The sequence below is a fragment of the Hemitrygon akajei genome, chromosome 17, assembly GCF_048418815.1.
Source record: "Hemitrygon akajei chromosome 17, sHemAka1.3, whole genome shotgun sequence".
In the NCBI taxonomy this organism is placed as follows: domain Eukaryota; kingdom Metazoa; phylum Chordata; class Chondrichthyes; order Myliobatiformes; family Dasyatidae; genus Hemitrygon; species Hemitrygon akajei.
Genome location: NC_133140.1, coordinates 19,992,116 through 20,013,302, shown reverse-complemented (window position 1 = coordinate 20,013,302; position 21,187 = coordinate 19,992,116). Strand labels below are relative to the sequence as shown.

Sequence of the window (21,187 nt, the reverse complement as noted above, 5' to 3'; positions counted from 1 at the left end):
TTGTAATGGTTAGCAGTGTAGATGCAGTCATTAATTTGTGCTTCTGCTTTAGAGATGTAAAAACACATCTCTCTTGCAGTCTTTAGTAAATCTGGTGAATCCGGATGCAAATCAACAAGGATGACATAGGTTGGATTTGACATCGCTGGAACAGCTGCTGTGGTTATTTAGAAAGAAAATGCAGCTTCTTGGAGAAATTAAGTGATGAAGCCCTTAATCACATTGTACATTCAATGGCCGCTTTATTAGGTACACCTGTACACCTCATTAATGCAAATATCTAATCAGCTAATCATGTGGCAACAACTCAATATTTGAAAGCATGCAGAAGTGGTTCAGTTGTTGTTCACACCAGACCTCAGAATGGGGAAGAAACGTGATCTAAGTGACTATAACCCTGGAATGATTGTTGATGCCAGATAAGGTGGTTTGAGTATCTCAGAAATTGCTGATCTCCTGAGATTTTCATGTACAGCAGTCTCTAGAGATTATAGAGACTGGTGTGAAAAGCAAAAAAAAATCCAGTGTATGGCAGATTGGCCCACAATATGCTGACCATGTAAACTACCTAGAATTTCCCTACCACAAGAAGATGCTAGAGTCCATTATTAAGGATGAAATAGTGGCATATCTAGATAGCAGTGATAGGATTGGGCCGAGCCAGCATGGATTTACCAAGGGTAAATCATGCTTGACTAATCTGTTGGAGTTTTTCGAGGATGTAACCAGGAAGTTAGACAGGGGAGATCCAGTGGATGTAGTGTACCTCGATTTTCAGAAGGCATTTGATAAGGTCCCACATAGGAGATTGGTGGGTAAAATCAAAGCTCAGGGCATCGGGGGGAAGACATTGACATGGATAGAAAACTGGATGGCTGATAGAAAGCAAAGGGTAGCGGTGAATGGGTGTTTCTCGGAATGGCAGGTGGTGACTAGTGGGGTGCCACAGGGATCAGTATTGGGACCACAGCTGTTTACAATTTACGTCAACGATTTGGATGAAGGCATTGAAAATAACATCAGCAAATTTGCTGATGATACTAAGCTGGGTGGCAGTGTGACATGTGATGAGGATGTTAGGAGAATTCAGGGTGACTTGGATAGGCTGGGTGAGTGGGCAGATACTTGGCAGATGATGTTTAATGTGAATAAGTGTGAGGTTATCCACTTTGGGATTAAGAATAGGAAGGCAGATTATTATCTGAACCGTGTAGAGTTAGGTAAGGGAGAAATACAAAGAGATCTAGGAGTCCTTGTTCATCAGTCACTGAAGGTGAATGAACAAGTGCAGCAGGCAGTGAAGAAGGCTAATGGAATGTTGGCCTTTATTACAAAGGGAATTGAGTACAAGAGCAAAGAAATCCTCTTGCATTTGTACAGAGCCCTGGTGAGACCACACCTGGAGTATTGTGTACAGTTTTGGTCTCCAGGGTTAAGGAAGGACATCCTGGCTGTAGAGGAAGTGCAGCGTAGATTCACAAGGATAATTCCTGGGATGTCTGGACTGTCTTACGCAGAGAGGTTAGAGAGACTGGGCTTGTATACGCTGGAATTAAGGAGATTGAGAGGGGATCTGATTGAAACATATAAGATTATTAAGGGATTGGACAAGATAGAGGCAGGAAATATGTTCCAGATGCTGGGAGAGTCCAGTACCAGAGGGCATGGTTTGAGAATAAGGGGTAAGTCATTTAGGACAGAGTTAAGGAAAAATGACTTCTCCCAGAGAGTTGTGGGGGTCTGGAATGCACTGCCTTGGAAGGTAGTGGAGGCCAATTCTCTGGATGCTTTCAAGAAGGAGCTAGATAGGTATCTTATGGATAGGGGAATCAAGGGATATGGGGACAAGGCAGGAACCGGGTATTGATAGTAGTTGATCAGCCATGATCTCAAAATGGCGGTGCAGGCTCAAAGGGCCGAATGGTCTACTTCTGCACCTATTGTCTATTGTCACATAGCCCTCCATTTTTCTAAGCTCCATGTACCTATCTAAGAGTCTTTTAAAACACCCTATTGTATGCCACTACTACCTTCGCTGGCAGTGCATTCCACACACCCACCACTCTGTGTGAAAAACTTGCTTCTAAGCACCTTTAAACTTTGCCCCTTCGTGTTAGCCATTTCAGCTCTGGGAAAAAGCCTCTGGCTATCCACCACTCTGGACTCTTTTACAACTCAAGTTCACAGTATTATTTTTATTTGCACTTTGTCTTTTGCACATTAATTGTTTTTTGTTCTTTCTCTGTTTATGTATAGTTTTTGTAGAATTTCATTATATTTATTTATTTCCTGTGAATGCCTGCATGAAAATGAATCTCAAGGTAGTTTTTGGTAACATATATATACATTGAACTATAGATGTCGAGTGCATTTTGTAGATGGTAAATGCTACCACTCTTGTTGCAGTGAATGGAATGAATGTTTAGTTGGATTTAAATTTCCAAAGCAGCAGTGGTGGAATTTGAACTCATCACTGGGTGCTACATGGGGAGGAAAGAGACTATTGTAGGCATATTTGAACATGACGATAAAATATTAAATTTGGTTAAGTTGGGGAGGTAGATGAATGTAAGTTAGTAAGCTTGGGGTTGCTATGGAGTAGGACTTGGTATTGATTATATCATATATGTCAAACTCAAGGCCCAAATCCGACTGATCCGGCCCGCATGAAGCTGCATTTAGGCCCGTGACCTAAAATGAGTTTGACACCCCTGGATTATATTATAAGCATCAGAGTTTTTAGATGGACTGGTTTGTGAAAGAAGAGGAGAAACGAGTTGGAAGCAGTGTCATCAGTGTGATATGGTAAAGCATAAGTGAATATTTTATGTATTATTCTGGACACAGATACAATTTGCACATTTTGGATTAGAGCCTGTAATTTTGCACTGACCTTTGACCACCTGGTCCTATCTGCGTCTGGCCACAAAGCTATTGGGAAGCTCCACAGAAATCTAGTGCGTTATCTCACAGAACCTGTGTTACAACACCATTCACACACCAAACTATTTCTATGGTGAGGACCATTAATTTGTGACTTGCATTGAAAAGATGAAAGGATTACAGACTAGAGTTGCAAAATAATTAATGATGGCAATCACTTATTGAAGCACAGTTTGATTTAATTAAACACACTGTACTTGTTGGCCTGATTGTGAAAAGTTAGTTGCAGAATCTGATCTCTAAGCTGTTGGTAAGGAAACCAGGAATTACACATAAAACAAAGTAATAATTTATTTTCAGCTATCCACAGATTTAACTGAATTCCAGGATTGTTAGAACAAATCAGAAGGAATTGAATTTCATTCATACTACTTTTTCCAATATTAGCATATACTGTCAGACACAGCCTCTGTAAGATAATGTTGCCAGTTTTCATTTTCTGCTAAGGTTTACCTAAAGCTGGCGTATTAATAGCCTGAGCAACACACGCATAATGATGAAAGAACTTAGCAGGTCAGCCAGCATCTATGGAGAGTTATAAACAGTCAACGTTTCAGGCCGAGACCGCTGTGTGTGTTGCTCAGGTCCAATCCATTGATGTTGCTGGATCTACTGAGATCCTCCAGCATTTTCTGTCTGTTCCTCTGGATTTCCAACATCTGCTGAATCTCTTGTGTTTGGTATTGCAAACCCAATTTCCATTTGCTGAAAGATGTATGTTTATTAGAAGTCGTTTCATCATGCCTGGCATTGGTAAGTCAGCAATGTAAGTTAACAAGGTCTTATTAACAAGAGGAAGTCTGCAGATGCTGGAAATCCAAGCAACACACACAAAATGCTGGAGGAACTCGGCAGAACAGGCAGCATCTATAGAAAAAAGTACAGTCGATATTTTGGGCCAAAACCCTTTGGCAGGACTAGAGAAAAAAAGCTGAGGAGTAGATTTGAAAGGTGGGGGGAGGGGAGGGAGAAACATCAGGTGACAGGTGAAACTTGGAGGGGGAGGGATGAAGCAAAGAGCTAGGAAGTTGATTGGTGAAAGAGACAGAAGGCCATGGAAGAAAGAAGAAAGTGGGGGGAGGAGCACCAGAGGGAATGTCCGCCAGAACAAACGGGATTGGCCACCCATTATTCCACTTTCATTCACTTTCCGATATGTCCATCCATGGCCTCCACACCCCCTTCACTATTTCCTATCCCCTCGTCCCTCTCTCATATTATCTCCTTGCCTGCCCATTGTTCCCTCTAATGCTCCTACACACCACCCCCCTTCTTTCTTCCATGGCCTTCTGTCTCTTTCACCAATCAACTTCCTAGCTCTTTGCTTGATCCCTCTCCTTCCAGGTTTCACCTATTGCCTGGCATTTCTATCTCCCTCCCCCCATCTTTCAAATCTACTCCTCGGCTTATTTTTCCTTCAGTCCTGCCGAACGATTTGGGCCTGAAACGTCGACTGTACTTTTTTCCATAGATGCTGCCTGGCCTGCTGAGTTCCTCCAGCATTTTGTGTGTGTTACTAAGGTTTTATTAACTCGCTTGAATAAAGTGTGATGTTCTTCATTTCTCCAGCGTGCAGACTTTGAGCTTGACCCTAAGGTACCTCTCTCCTGGTTGCAGGTTGTGGTCCTGGCATACTGGCAGACACAAAAATGCATACATTTGAACGCTGTGTGTATTTTGGAGATTCCTGCCAGGACGTACTGAGCGCTTTGGGATCTCCACACAAAGTTTTCTACAAGTCAGAGGACAAGGTAAGTTTAAATCTGCATCTATCCCCAACATCTAAGTGTTTTAGGGAGTGTGGTGTTTATGGTCCATTATGTGACAGACTGAACCTTGAGATGCAGTGTTAATCTTCCTTACTGATTGTTTTTCCAGTACAACTTGCTTAAAAACAAGATATGCATGTTTCATGTTATCCAGTTCCCATCTACAGCAGTGACATTTTAGTAGTGACTACATCATTATTTCATGCCACAAACACTCCACCAGCAACGCAGATACTGTTTTTGCCTGTATTGACTGTGAATTTTTTTGAGTGTGATACTATTTACCTTGTATTAAAGTAAGTTGGATTTTCTGCCCTTTCGCTGCTCATTTAATGATTATCCTTGTGATTTTTTTTAACAGATGAAAATCCATTCTCCCTCCCCTCACAAGCAGGTACCCTCCAAGTGCAATGACTACTTTTTCAACTACTTCACTCTAGGAGTGGTACGTATCCACTGTTGCACTTGTTGCTGACAAGCTGGTGTTATACCAGTCACCTCACCTCACAGCTTTTATTTCTTTCTGTCTCTCTTTGACAGGATGTTCTGTTTGATGCCACAACACATCAGGTGAAGAAATTTGTGCTTCATACCAACTACCCAGGTCATTACAACTTCAATATGTGAGTGTCAACCTCAACAGTAAACGTTACATTCAGTCAGAGAGTGAACCATACACAGAGAGAGTCGTGGGTCTTCTGGCTCTTTATAGCAAGCCGTTCTGTCCGGTTCCCCACAGATCTGCAAACTTTTATGTTTTAAAATACTTATTCAATTCCCCTTTGAAAAGCAAAATTGAATCTGCATTGACAAAATTTTCAGCTGGTGTGTTCCTAGTCACAATTGCATGCTGAAGAAAGAGAACCAGGAGTGGGCCAACAGGCTCCACAGGAACGCAGTGCCATTTCAGATTATGGATTATACGAGTCCATACTTCCTTGAAAGTGGCAACAATAATGGATAGGAGGGTAAAGAAGCCGTACTACATATTCCCCCATCAGTCGGGGTGCTGAGTATAAAAGTCTGGAAGTCATGTTGTAGTTATATAAAACTTCGGATGGGCCACATTTGGAGTACAGGGTGTATTTCTGGTCACCACGTTACAAGAAGGATGTGGAGTCTTTGGAGAGAGTGCAGAAGCCATTCACCAGGATGTTGTCTGGATTCGAAAGTATTAGTTGTAAGGAGTGGTTGGACAAACTTAGATTGTTCTCTGAAGTTACAGAGGGTGAGAGGTGACCTGATGGAAGCTTATAAAATTATGGAAGGCCTAGATTATTTTCCTAAGTAGAAATGTCAAATGCTAGAGAGCATGCAGTTAAGGTGTGAGGTGGGGGAGTTTAATGGCAATTTACAAAGCAAGTTTTTATTTACACAGAGAACACACTGACAGGGATAGTGGTGGTGACTGATACAAAAGTAACGCTTAAGAGGCATTTTAACAGGCATGTGATCAAGCAGGGAGTGAAGGGATTCAGACCATGTGCAGGCAGGTGGATTTCTTTAGATTGGCATTTGGCGTCATGGGCTGAGGGGGCCTGTTCTTGTTCTGTACTGCCCCATGTTCAGTGATGACTGCTCTTTTACCTACTTCCTACCATCCTGCACTGACCATATTCTTCGATTCCAAAGATCTCTCAGTCACTGTCTCTGTTCCAACTGTCCTATATTAGAGAGGCAGGGTTGAAAGTAAATGTAACTTGGATATCTGTGTATTCTAGTCAATGTAGGCGATCATTAGGGAACCAGAACAGTCTTAAATCACAACAGGACAAGTTAATTATACAGCATTGCAGAATACTAGCAGAAGCCCGTTCATGGTACCAGGTTCTCTTCAGAATAGTCACTGCTCTGTATATATAATGTTGGAATTTCCTGAAATTAGTCTATTCAGTAGATGGGTTCTGGAGAGCAACCACTTGATGACTGCTTGCTCTTTGTTTTACCCTACATACACATTGCAGCATCGAAACTGGGATTCAGTCTTGTTGCCACACAGAGTGAGAGGCGTTGAGCACAGCTGTCCTCTGGTATGGTGTGCACGTTAATGACTTATATCACTTAATATGAAGATGTGTATTTTTATCCATGGGCTCAATTGAGTCATGTAGCTCTTTCTGCAGTTCTTGAAAATTGCTAAAAAAAAACTTGAGTAAAAGTTTCTTTACTACTTTGGTGGTCTCTTGAGTTTGAGAATGACTTCTACTCCAGCTTTTGTAGCTTCTGAGGTCACTGCTGTATTCACAGACAGATGAATCGGGAAGTGCCTGACAGGATGAGTGGGTGTATAGTCTGTGTGCTCTTTGTGTTCCAATATGTGACTATGCCAACAGTCCTCCATTTTGCGCAGTCACGATGTAGGCGTTGTGGTGCTCCCAAGGAGGCTTTGAGATCACATTTGAATCTTTTCTTTTGTCCGCTTGGTAACTCCTTCTGTGATTAAACTTGGAATAGGGTGCCTGTTCAAGGAATATATGTGGACAACTGGAGTCAACTAGGTGTAGTTAGGGCCTTGATAATGGGGATGTGGGCCGGAAAAATTCATCCATCCTCCCAGTGGATTTAGCGGATTTTGCAGTCGGCCCTGGTGGTAGCTGTCCATTGTCTGGGTGCCTGCAACAGCAGTCCATGCCTCAGCAACGTAAGGGAGGTCATAATCTCACTGCTCCCCAGTGGATCAGGTTTTCATCCATTTTAAAAACTTGATTTTTAAGCACTCTTTCTCTCAAGCTGTGCTAATGTGCTGACATGATGATAAGTTTTGACACTGTTCTCTGATTTTGAAGTGGTTTCTGAACTTTGAGGAGTGCTCTACTTTTCCCAATGTCTTGAAATGAATCTTTATTGTCAGGGGAAAGTTTTGTACGGTCAAGTTTTCTTTGAAACCCATCCTTGTGTACTCCAGTGAACGGAGAGTTGGGAGCTCCTAGTATGTGCAAATCGAGTAGCATGATAACAGTTTGGATTAACTTTGATTATTACTGGAGACAATACGAATTAAACATTTCCCCATTCTCCAGTAGTTTATTCCCACCCCAGCAGAAAGCTTTTTTGGAGATGAAGTAAATGTGTTGGTGTAATGACACAGCCACACGGACAGGACCAGAGTTTCTGCTGCTACGAGATTGTAGCTGTCCTAGCAACACCATTTAGACTCCTGTATTGCATCCAGTTTTAGCATTTTCTCTCATAAGCATGGGATTGGCAGGGTGGTCTTAGTTACTCAGCAAAGCGAATAACTCCAAATACATATATAATTAACTGTCTGCAATTTTATTTGTTTTTGCCAGATACCATCGCTGTGATTTCAAGATACCACTGGCAGTAAAACGAGGTGAAATCCCTTTCTGTGGGACAGCTGGGGGTGGCAGATGATCAGTTCTTTTTTGCTTTGGAAAGATGATAATTCTAGAGAATACAAAACAGATGCTCTAGGAAGAAATTATTGAAGCTGAATGACTATATGAACTGCTTGGTGTGGCACTGTTCCCAAATGATGAGACAAAGGAAACATCTGGTGGGAGATTTTTTTTAAAAAGATCAAAACCATTGAACAGTTACCATTAACAGTGAATTCTGATTAATTGGGACACATTGAGACCAGTACATTTTGGCCCAATAAGTGGCTGCCCCAATTAGCCAAAGTTTTATGAAAGTGGACTGCCTATACTAAAACACTACTATAAAGCTGTATTTGTTCCTAATAGTTACCAACAGGGAATTTAGCCAGTGTTCGCTGCTGTGTTCATTTGATTGACAGTAAGTGAACAAAATTAACACAGACACCTCATGCAAATAATGGGCTGCCTTCATACAATGCAATGCACACACATTGCTGGAGGAACTCAGCGGGCTAGGCAGCATCAATGGAAATTAATAAATGGTCAACTTATTGGGCCAAGAACCTTCTTCAGGACATGCTTTCAACAACTGTATCCTCCAAATCTTCATTTTCATTGTAACATTCAAGATGATTGTCGATACCTTCAAGTTCTTCGTGGGCTGAAATCATTTCATTTTCACTCCCAGCCATTTCTGGCACCCTGAAGCCCAAATTCCTGAAAGCACAGTAAGCAAAACAGTTCTGATTTGTCTTGCTGCATTTTACTTGCCAACTGTAATTGACAAAAATCACTACTTTTTGAACACAGGCACATGTAATTGACGCTGTTTAAAAACTGCTCAAAACATGGTGTAGTGTCTACCTATGCAAGTGGATGTGACAGACACTAGTTAGAAACTGTTCGGCAACAGTCTCCTGTCCCAATTAAGTGGCATTGTGCCCAAATAAATGAAGGGAATCTTGGCTATTTTCAGAATTAATTTTTATTCTTTAGAAGTTGTCCCAAATAAGCAGGTGCCCTGTTTAGCTGAAGTAATCAGAATCCACTGTACATACAAATTTGTCTTGGAATCTAATTACAGCACAGTGCTTGTTTTCATATTCATTTGGCAATCGTCTGCTCTGCCCAACCAACATAACTGTTTTTAGATTTCTGTACTTTGTTCCTCTCACTTCTGCTTACCCAGGTTCCATGTCAAAGTTCAGATGAGAGGAACTCTACCATTGAAGTAACTGCAGGGTTTCTTAGTTATGAAAATAATCTTAACAATGAATGTTCTGTGCATTGTAAAGCAGGGCTATTAATACAAAAACGTCACTCCATCAAAAGCCTTTCTAACACCCCAAGCAGTTAATCTGATAAACCATTCCAGGTAGCTTCCCTCATACTCCCTCTATCTATTACTTCAGCCACTACACTGCACTGTAAACACTTCAAACCACTTTTTATAAAGCAGTTTACATTGTAAATACATGCTGATACTTATGTATTTATGCATATTTTATCCCATATCTATTCTTCTAACAATTATAAAGATTAAATAATTATATTAAAAATTTTTGTTGTATGTTGCACCAACACACCCCAGCAAATTCCTAATACAGGTAAATGTGTTTGGCGAATAAAGTTGATCCTTATTTATATAGGGGTTTCAGCTGGGGAAACTGCTATGGTAGTTCATAGAAACACCAATAGAAGTCATCTGCACCCATGAAGTAGTGATCGTAATCTTGCTACAAGGTAGGGTTAATGGATAAAGCAGTGGGCAACAGTGGGAATAAAGGGAGCCTTTTCTGGCTGGCTACCAGTGACTTGTGGTGTTTCACAGGGGTCTCTGTTTGGACCAATTTTTTTTACATTATATGTCAATGATTTGGATGATGGAATTGATGGCTTTGTTGAAATGTTTGCAGACGATATGAAAACAGATGGAGGCACAGGTAGTTTTCAGGAAGTAGAGAGGCTACAGAAGGACTTAGACAGATTAGATACATACTTTATTGATCCCAAAGGAAATTACATTGTCACAGTAGCATTACAAGTTCACAGATGTACAATATTAGAAGTAAGAAGAATAAATAAAAATAAATTATCTCAAATAGTCTAACAGGAGGGGAGTCATCACTTCCCCAGCTGTAGGTTATTCATTATAGAGCTTTATGGCCGAAGGTAAGAATGACCTCGTATAATGCTCTTTGGAGCAGCGTATTTGTCTTGATCTGTTACTGAAATTGCTCCTCTGTTCAGCCAAAGTGGCGAGCAGAGAGTGAGAAACATTGTCCAGAATTGCCAGGATTTTTCGTAGGCTCCTTTGTTCTACCACAGTCTCCATTGTGTCCAGTTTGACTCCTATAACAGAGCCAGCCTTTCTAATCAGTTTAATGAGCCTCTTGGCATCACCCGCATTGATGCCATTGCCCCAGAACAGCACTGCATAGAAGATTGTACTGGCAATAACAGACTGGTAGAACATGTGAAGGAGAAGCCTGAATACTCCAAAGGACCTCGGTCTCCTTGGGAAGTAGAGGCGACTCTGGCCCTTTATGTACATAGCCTGTCTTGGTGCTCCACTCAAGTCTGTCATCCAGGTGCACCCCCAGGTATTTGTAGGTCCTCACCATCAATAGTAACAGGGAGCAATGCCGGCTTAGTCTTCCTAAAGTCCATCTTTATCTTACTGATGTTGAGCTGCAGATGATTCAGCTTTCACCATTTGACAAAGTCCTCCACCAGGGCCCTGTACTCATCCTCCTGTCCTCCTTTTATACACCCAACTGTTGCTGAGTCATCAGAGAATTTCTGCAGATGACGTGACTCAGTGTTGTATCTAAAGTCTGAGGTTTGCAGGGTAAACAGGAAGGGAGCCGATGGGGCCGCAGTGCTGCTTATAGCCACGTCTGACACACAGCTCTGAAGCTGCACCAACTGAGGTCTGCCAGTCAGGTAATCCATTATCCAGGGTACAATGCAAGTGCCAATCTGCATTGAACAGAGCTTTTCCCTCAGCAGTGAGGAGAATGGGCAAAGAAATGGCAGATAGAATGCGGTGTTGGGAAGTGTGTGGTCATACATTTAGGTAGAAGAAATTAAAAGATCGACTATTTTCTAAATAGAAAGAAAATACAAAAAAAAACTGAGGTGCAAAGGGACTGGGAGTCCTTGTGCAGCATTCCCTAATTTGCAGGTTGAGTCTGTGGTGAGGCAGTCAAATGCAATATTAACATCATTTCAAGAGGACTAGAATGTAAAAGCAGAGATGTAATGTTGAAACTTTATAAAACATTGATGAGGCCTCACTTGGAATATTGCGAGCAGGTTTGCCACCCTTATCTTAGAAAGGACCTGCTGAAACTGGAGAGAGTCTAAGAACAGAGGGCACAGCCTCAGAATAGAGGGTCATCCTTTTAGAATGGAGATGAGGAAGAATGGTGAATGGTGAATCTGGAATTCTTTGCCACAGGCAGCTGTGGAGGCCAAGTTTTTAATGTATATTTAAGGCAGAGATTGATAAGTTCTTGATTGGTCAGGGCATGAAGAGATATTGGGAGAAAGCAAGAGACTGGGGCTGAGAGGAAAACTGGATCAGCCATAGAGAAATGGCTCAACAGACTTGATGGGCTAAATGGCCTAATTCTGCTCCTATATCTTATGGTCATGCGATAGTAACACCAGACCAGGTTATTCTTGATAGCAAAAATAATACTCAAATCAAGACAATTTTACCCTTCCAGTCAGCCCTTGAGGAGAAGGGGTCGATCGTTCTTTAGAGCTAGCAATCTATTACCCATTACAGCTCACGCAGAGCAGGAACAAACAGTTAGAGGAACTCAGCAAGTCAAATGGTTTCTGTAGAGGGAAGAAAAAGCTGAAGAGATTGTCTGGTTCTGTTTGAAACGTGCATCAGGACTGTGGTCCCTGCGCTTCGGGCTGAGATGTTAATGTCAGAACCTACAGTTTGAGCAGTTACGATGGAATGACATTCAAGTTCCATTGTTGGTTTTTCCATAGGGACCCGAACTTTAAGGTCCCAGATTTTCACTTTGAGCAATAGAAGTTATTTGTGTATTAATTCTTTATTTTAAAAATGGAATAGGCATATGGGTATAGCAGAGCAAGGTCGTCTAACAAAAGTCAGCATACTCCACTATATATTTCAAGTCTTTGATTTTCAAATGGCAATGCTCTGACAGAGGTTGTAACAGTCCCAGAGCTATTACAACTAATACTTTTAGCAATCCTTGAATCTGGCCATCTCTCCAACTTGTAATCACTTCCCAAGACAGCTCTGAAGCTGGTTTCTGCTTCAGGAATCTAGTGTTGGATGTGCAATGTCCTGGCCTGTCCAACAGAATGGCCTTGTTGCAATTATGAGAAGCGGTTTCATAAGCAAGAGACTTTACATGGAAATCCAGAACAACACACACAAAATGCAGGTGAGGCTGCATTTATGAAGAGGAAATATCAGTTGACATTTCAGGTTGAGAGCCTTCACTAGGACTGGAAAGGAAGGGAGCCAAAGCCAGACTAAGAATGTTGGGGGAGGGGAAGGAGTACAAGCTAGCAGGCGATAGGTGAGACCAGGTTGCCGGGGGGGGGGGGGGGGGGGGGGAATGAAGTGAGAAGTTGGGAGTTGATACGTGGAAGAGGTAAAGGGCTGAAGAAGAAGGAATCTGATAGGAAAGGAGAGTGGACAATGGGAGAAAGGGAAGGAGGGTGGACCACGAATGTTTCATTATGTTCACCTTTTGGTCCACTGTAGATTTCCTTTTTAAAGCTGAGATTGCGATCTGTCGCATTTCTGCTGGTTTCAACTGCAGTTTTGCTGGAGTTGAAGTCAAACAGCACAAAAACAGACCCTTTAGCCCATCAGATCCATGCTAGCCATCAAGCACTCATTCAAACTAATCCTATTTCTATTCTTCCCACATTCCTTTTGCTCATTCTATCACTTATCTACACAGCGGGGCATTCTAAGGTGCCAATTTAAGCTAGAGACCCACATGTTTGAGGTGTGGCAGGAGCATGGGGGGAGGGGAATAGAAGTACGTATAGGGAACTCGTGTGGTCATAGGGAATGAAGTATAAACTCTAAACTGCCCTGGAGGCTGGGACTGAAATTAAGATTGAACAAGTTGACTACATATAAATTAGATAGAATTGAAATAGTTTTGCTGGTTCTTACTGATCATTTGGGTTTTTATTGACAGATGAAAGCACTGATGCACACTCACAGCCATGTATTGTCACTACTTACAGCAAGGTGAGCCATTGATATTGAAATAACTGAATAATTCAATGCGTCCCAAGACTCAGGCACATACAAACCGTATCTGGATGCTGATCTGTTCCATGTAAATGCTATTGATTTGCATATATTTTACAATTGATTTTAGGATCTTCAACCTGCATTATTGCACTGTATTGATTGGCCCAATGGAAAGTATCCCTGTATTTAACCAGAAAACTGATCTGGCACCAAACCAGTACAGGGCTATTTCAAAGTAGCTCCCATAGGAGAGATGCATGCAAGTGCTCCAAACATCTGTTTGAAGATCTCTTCAAGTATATGAACTACTCTGGTGCTAACTTCTAAACCAGTTTCAGATGCAAGTAAATAAATGTGAAATTAGCTCACTTTCTCTTCTCCAACAAAGTAATGTGTATAATGTCTTAATTCATATTAAAACTATTTTTTCATGTCTTCATTCTCCCCACTACCTTCTCCAGACACCACAGCCCATTCTGAATCAGATCCAGGTTTATTATCGCTGACAAATAGAAACATAGAAAACCTACAGTACAATACAGGCCCTTCGGCCCATAAAGCTGTTCCGAACATGTCCCTACCTTAGAAATACCTAGGCTTACCCATAGCCCTCTATTTCTCTAAGCTCCATGTACCTATCCAGGAGTCTCTTAAAAGACCCTCTCGTTTCCGCCTCCGCCTCTGTCGCTGGCAGCCCATTCCACGCTCTGTGTAAAAAAAGCTTGCCCCTGACATCTCCTCTGTAACCGCTTCCAAGCACCTTCAAACTATGCCCTCTCATGCTAGCCATTTCAGCCCTGGGAAAAAGCCTTTGACTATCCACACGATCAATGCCTCATTATCTTCTACACCTCTATCAGGTCACCTCTCATCCTCCATCGCTCCAAGGAGAAAAGGCCGAGTTCACTCAAACTATTCTCATAAGGCATGCTCCCCAATCCAGGCAACATCCTTGTAAATCTCCTCTGCACCCTTTCTGTGGTTTACACATCCTTCCTGTAGTGAGGCAACCAGAATTGAGCACAGAACTCCAAGTGGGGTCTGACCAGGGTTGTAGATAGCTGCAACATTACCTTTTGGCTCTTAAACTCAGTCCCACGGTTGATGAAGGGCAGTACACTGTATGCTGCCCTAACCACACAGTCAACTTGCACAGCAACTTTAACTGTCCTATGGACTCGGACCACAAGATCCCTCTTATCCTCCACACTGCCAAGAGTCTTACCATTAATGCTATATTCTGCCATCATATTTGACTTACCAAAATAAACCACCTCACACTTATCTGGGTTAACTCCATCTGCCACTTCTCAGCCCAGTTTTGCATCCTATCAATGTCCTGCTGTAACCTCTGACAGCCCTCCACACTATCCACAACACCTCCAACCATTGTGTCATCAGCAAATTTACAAATCCATCCTTCCACTTCCTCATCCAGGTCATTTATAAAAATCACAAAGAGTAGGGGTCCCAGAACAGATCCCTGAGGCACAGCACTGGTCACCGACCTTCATGCAGAATATGACCCGTCTACAACCACTCTTTGCCTTCTGTGGGCAAGCCAATTCTGGATCCACAAAGCAAGATCCCCGTGGATCCCATGCCTCCTTACTTTCTCAGTAAGCCTTGCATGGGGAACCTTGTCATATACACTACATCTACGGCTCTGCATTCTTCAATATGTTTGGTCACATCCTCAAAGAATTCAGTCAGGCTTGTAAGGCATGACCTGCCTTTGACAAAGCCATGCTGATTATTCCTAATCATATTATTCCTCTCCAAATGTTCATAAATCTTGACTCTCAGGATCTTCTCCATCATATGTCATGAGACTTGTTGCTTTATGACAACAGTACAGTACAAGACATAAAAATATGTTATAAATTTCAATAAGAAATATACTCACACAATATAGAACATGGGTTCATTGTCCATTCAGAAATCTGATGGTGGAGGGAAATAAGCTCTGCTTCCCTTTAAACTCATCTTGTTTAACATCCAGGGAAATAGTCCTTTTATTTGCATCCCCTCCACCACCTGAATCCCTCATTATATTGACGGCTGGCATACTGTTCTGGATGTATTACAAGATGCACAGCAGCAACCTACCGAGGTTTCCTGCTCATCTCCCAACCTGTAGTATCAAGTAGGGCAAGAGCACATTCACCATCAAGTTCTCCAAGACCCATAGCAGTCAAGCTATGGATTGGTCATTATCATGATAAAAATATTCTCTATCAAAGCATTCATTTATTGCAATATGATTCTTCTTCAATCAATATGTTCAATAATGTTGTTTAATTTCAAAATTAGTAACAAGAACAAAGTTTACTCTATTCAAGTAAACAGCCCTACCACATTTTGATATCCCTGTTAACACCAAATGTACGAGTCTTCATTATCCTTGAGCCACTCAATTAAGACCATAGTTTGAAGCAGAGTCAGAAACCAAATAAAGCAAGGCAATGCTCTTACATCTGCTGCTCCGCAGATGTACTGTAAATGTATCATCTCAATTTTAGACCTCCAGTCAACTTCTAGCTCCAGTCAAAAGAAGTTCTTTCTGGTAGTGGAAAATCTCCTGATATACACAGGATCAAACAACTCCTGTCACATGCCAAGTCCATCCCATTGCATCATAAATTACTATAGTATCCTAGCTTTAACTAAGCTTCTTAACACATTAGCCATTACCACATGTAATATTTAAAAGTGTTTGTTCCACGTGTTCTACTTAATGAACTAACGTTACATAATATCACTCTTCGAAACCGCCTAAAAAGTTCCTGTATACCTCCTGAGAATACCTTCAAATTATTGTTTGCAAGACAGAATACAGTTCACTTCCATTTTCTTGAAGGCAATAAAAATTCAACTCCCCCTCCCTTTCTCCCTCAAAGAATATTAATGATTTTAAAACTGAAGATTAGCTCTAAAAAAGGTAACTCATCACATTGTAAGATTGGGAATCAGAGTAACACTTTATATTATCCCTTTACTTTTAAGTGCTGTGATTTATCTGGCTCCTTTCAGTCTTTCAGCACAGTTAAGAGAATTTTCTATTGATTATTAAATTCCTTTTTTATTGTATGTGGTGGATGGTACTTGTGTAAGCAGTTGGAAATGACATTGACCTTTGTTAAGTTCTGTAGCTAATAAGACACAAAAGCTTCTCATCAGATTTACTTGAGGATTCCCAGGCCCATGCATCGCAGATCAACTCCAATGTCCTCATCTGAATGAAGCACATTTACCACGAAGATGTCTGAACTAGCCTCGGTCAGCCTCTGAACACAAATATAAAGGGCGAAGGGAAATACAGAAAGTCAAAATAGTATGACTGTGCAAGCTTAACCCTATTCGTACCACACCAGGCAAAACCCATGGTGATGTATTGGTGTGCTGCTAATCGGGGCTGATACCTGTTTTAAAATTTTTCAGTGGGATGCAATTCAGGAGCTGCTTGGACACCCCATGGAGAAACCAGTGGTCCTTCATAGGTATGGTATGTGTATGTGATCAAAAAAATGTAGTAGTACAATAGTAGGGCTGGGATCAGTGTGAATATGTGTAGCACAGGAACTGAGGAACAAGACTGAAATGTAATAGACTTGCCAACTGAATCAGATTTCTTACTGCATATACCCTAAATGTTTAGACTTACAAGACTAGCTTAAAAGATAGGACCAGAAATTGGGTTAGTGCATTTTAATAATGTTAGAACAGTGTTGGAATTTCTTTACTATTTATCTGTGAAAATCACACAAAAATAAAAATACTTCTGTTGCGAGATTTACAAACCAGAATATAGGTGACACAGTGCTAAAATGGGAATTATCAGATTAAGCCTCGAGTTTTCTATAAATATATGTAAATTCTAACAGCTTCCAGAATTGAGCCAAGCAGGTTTCATCTCTGCAGCTGGCTCCAGAAGATAAATGTGATGATCCAAACAACTCATTTCCAGATACAGTGGAGATACAGTGCTGTGGAATGAATCTGGTGAAGAGTGCTGCCAAGTGGCCAAGGGAATTGGGACAGGATGGTGAAGATCAGTACCTGCATGAGAGGAGTGGGAGTTGTCCAGGGATAAAGTCAGGTGGTAAAATCTGTGAGGACATGGGTTCACTCTATCAAATCCTACACCCAGGAATTCTACTAGCCAGCAAAAAGCCTTTGCATATAGAAAATTAAATGAAGGCTCCTCTCCTTGAAGAGATCTCCTAAATACAGCAGTGAGCAGCAAACTGGTATTTGGCAGATTAGTGGCTGTATGTGTGTTGGTCTTTTGCTCAGCACAATTTCAAGGAAAATTTTCAGTCAAAACTAGTTCTTTTGAGTAAATAAGAAATGCCGGTTTTCAGAATAGTGAAGTTGAAAATCTCACTGCAGACATTTTACACCACTGTAAATGTCTATTGGAGTTTTATGTCTGGAAACAGTTGCTTAGAAAATCTTGCCAAAAAGTCAGAAGTCAAATCTACTAATGTGTGCAATATTCAACTGCACAGTACTTGTTTGTGGAATTGTTCAAGCAATTTTTAGGCCCCGTCGTTTAACATGAATACTAAAATCAGCAGCAATTTGGGAACTTTGCTTGTTTAGCAGAACTTCTGTGTTACAAATATGCAAACTACAAATATTTGTAAATTTTCCACCTTACTTTTATTTAGCAAAGACTTTTTAAACGGAACATGCAATGAAAGCATTAAGCCTGTTTGGAAAGATATTGGGAATCCTGTTACTAGGTAGCCCAATGTTGTTTCTCCATAATTGTTCTATCAATTGACTTGCTTTTGCCTCTCTCCTGGCACAGATCCTCTTCAGCAAACAACACAAACCCCTTCGGATCAACCTTCTGCTTCGGACTGCAGCGCATGATATTTGAGGTAAGGTACTCCAGTTCCAGACCTTGCAGGTTAGAAAATGGAAAGTTTGCTCACTTTGTCTTCTACGTTTATCAGTAGATGTTGTGCACAGACAAACGAGGCCAGGGAAGGTGCACCTTCCAACCAGCAAAAAAACAAAATTGCTGGAGGAACTCAGCAGGTCAAGCAATGTCTGTCAACATCTCAGGTCGAGACCCTGCACCAGGACTCAGTGGGAAGGTAGCATAAAAAAGGAGAGAGACGAAGTGAGACAGGCCAGAAGGTGATGGGTGGGTGAAGAATGATGGGGATGGGTGCTGTTAGGAGGCAGAGGTGTGTGGGTGATGAGTGAAAGCAGACAAATGGGGGGGGGGGGGGTTCCCACAAAGGCTAAATCTAACAAATCAGGAAGATGATAATCTGCAGTTTCCTGTGTCTTCCTTACAGCATGGTTACCTTACCTTACAGAGCTCTCCACAATATACTGTACTTGCTCAAGTGCCAGCTGCCCACTGGCATCGGATGTAGTGGCTATTATTACATTGTGAAGACTTCTGTTAATCTACCGAGCAATAAGTAATATGCCTTCTGAACCTCACCATGTCTGTACACAAATACCCCAGTCTGGGGAGAAAATCACACAAGGAAAATTCAAACTTAGTATGAATGTGATAGTGTTGTTTAACTTTCCTTGCTGTATATTTTAAAAGTGTTTAGATCATTAAGTGTTCCTGTATCTCCTTCACAGGTCATGCAGAACAATCACATAGCATCAGTAACGTTGTACAGTCCTCCCAGGCCCAACAGCCAGTCTCGAAACAAAGAAATGATCCAGTGAGCCTCTGCCTCATTTGAACCAACCAGGACGCAACCGGTTCAGTACAGTGTGCCTTGGTTTGCTGTCGCGATTGTATAGAACAGCCAATCTGATCCACACCAGCCCTGGTCGCACATGTACGGGGGGGGGGGGGGGGGGGGGGGTAGGGTTTCAGTCTGTCACTGACCTCATCGCTGGCGATGGGACCCTGGCGATGGGGTATGTTGCTCCTTGCTTGCATCATGCCAATTCCTCTCTTCAGTCGTACGCCACAGACCGAGGGGGCCCTGTCCTGTCCTATGTCTGTCAAGGATGAGGGCAACGGAGCTGCAGACACAAGAAGCACAAGTTGTTGAGCCTCAAGGGCAGTGTTTCAGGTTTCTGTTAATATGTGTTACTGTTTGGTGTGATACTCCATACACTCATATTTCTGTGTCCCAGCACAGTATGCAGAGACGGAAGTTTGTTTGTGAGTTCAGCCACAGCCTATCTCTGTAGCTTAGAAGGTAGCTTGTTTTATAGAATTTGTTGTATCATTGCACTACATACACTTTAATTACTTGATTAATGTGTTTTATTGACGGAGGAGTGTCAGGGTATAGTGCCAGCTAATTAGGTGAGACTGGGGTGTGGAGAGGAGTCCAGTCCATGTACACAGCCGGTCCTGCTGCTTGGTGGAGAAGTGGTGACTTGGTCACTTCACCACTCAGTTGAATCAAAATGCAATCCTGTCTGCCATTTCTTGAATTGCATATTATTAATTTGATGCCAAAGACATATCTTCAACACACTTGGTTTCATCGTCTCTCAGCGCTATTTCATTTGATGGAATTACACACCCCAGCGACAATGCTGGCCACTGGCCGATTTTGTCAGCCCACGGGAGAGATTGCATGCTACACAAGCTCAGTGTGGAGATTTCTGTTGTTTGCAGTATTCTTGAAAGGTATGTTCGTTCATGGGAAGATGTGAAGGTACTCGGGCCTTTCCCTTGTCAAAATAGTGATTGTTTTCCTTTTTTTAAATTAACTAAATCTGTTAGCCATGACACATTTTCACATCACACGTTGTAGCAACTTGTAATAAATGGACAAATTTTGTGTGTTTACACTGTGTGTAAAAATCTGTAAATAATACATTTTGTAATTTTAACAAAATGTACAGGGAGTGCCTGTATAGTCTAATGCCGAACAATGAGAAGGACGTATTTTGAATTGTAATCAATGTTTTCACTCTGGACCACTAGCAGGGATATGTGATGTGTGTTTTTGTGATATTTCACATTCTGTCTTCCTGTGTGAGCTGTGCGATTCCAGACTGTTATACTCAATACACATGGATGTTGTTCACAGACTATCGTTACTGTTTACTTTCAAAGCTACTGCTGTTCTCTGATAGCTGTTAATTCTTAACTGAACAACTGAGTTTAGTGCTGTTTCCTGTGCTCTTTGCTTAACCATGGAAACTATATGTGCCTCTTCATTCACTTTTACTGCACTGTCCTGACTTTTCTTTTTAAAAAAGCATAACGTTTTGGGGAAAGGGGGTAAAATGCACATTAAGAGCATGTATTCTGCACCATAAATAAAACAGACTCCAATTCCCTGTTTGTGACAATTTGAGTTGGCTGGTTCTTTTTTCAGAAAGGAGAAAAGCCCATCAAGGTGTAATCATTTAGCAGAACTCACACGCATGGAGTCACTTCTTAATGGGGTGGCTTTCTGTACAGAGACTAGTTTGTATGTGAATTTATTCCAACCCCTCATTCTTGCTTACCAGAGCCGTTACATCATCCACAGTGCCACTGTAGGTGGAGCAAATACACATTGCAATAATGTTCAGAGAAGTCTTTGCTCAGTAAAGAGGTATTTACAATGCATTTGTATAAGCGTTAGCCATCAAGCATGGTATGAGTTTCAAGTGATGATTTCTCCAATTGTTTGTTGGCCTTGGCTTTGGCCAGTACTTGGCCTTTCCACATACAGGGTATTCGACAGAAACACTATACATGTCCATCAGGGTGGGCAAGTAGAAGGCAAGGGTGGCTGAGTTGTGGAATTTATGGGAAGATGAAGACAGGAAGGCAGCCAAGAGATAACTGGGAGAGTACAAAGATGAATAAATTGCAGTTACGAGGCTTAGTCGTAACGAATGGAAAATGAATCTTGCATTAAACAGAA

At 41.6% G+C, this 21,187-nt stretch overlaps 1 protein-coding gene across 3 annotated transcripts in view; it reads left to right on the top strand.

The window, feature by feature from the left end:
- Window positions 1–20,624, top strand: part of phaf1 (phagosome assembly factor 1) — a 120,530-nt gene extending 99,906 nt beyond the window's left edge. For 2 of the 3 annotated variants that reach the window (XM_073069764.1, XM_073069766.1), the window contains 8 exons: window positions 4,561–4,694; window positions 5,074–5,157; window positions 5,253–5,335; window positions 8,003–8,046; window positions 13,264–13,316; window positions 16,764–16,822; window positions 18,139–18,211; window positions 18,939–20,624. In XM_073069764.1, coding sequence (XP_072925865.1) covers window positions 4,561–4,694; window positions 5,074–5,157; window positions 5,253–5,335; window positions 8,003–8,046; window positions 13,264–13,316; window positions 16,764–16,822; window positions 18,139–18,211; window positions 18,939–19,028 — 620 coding nt within the window. In that variant the 3' untranslated portion in view covers window positions 19,029–20,624. Of the gene's footprint in view, window positions 1–4,560; window positions 4,695–5,073; window positions 5,158–5,252; window positions 5,336–8,002; window positions 8,047–13,263; window positions 13,317–16,763; window positions 16,828–18,138; window positions 18,212–18,938 lie in introns of all 3 variants that reach the window. The other variant, XM_073069765.1, reaches the window with a different exon arrangement.
- Window positions 20,625–21,187: the final 563 nt, after the last annotated feature.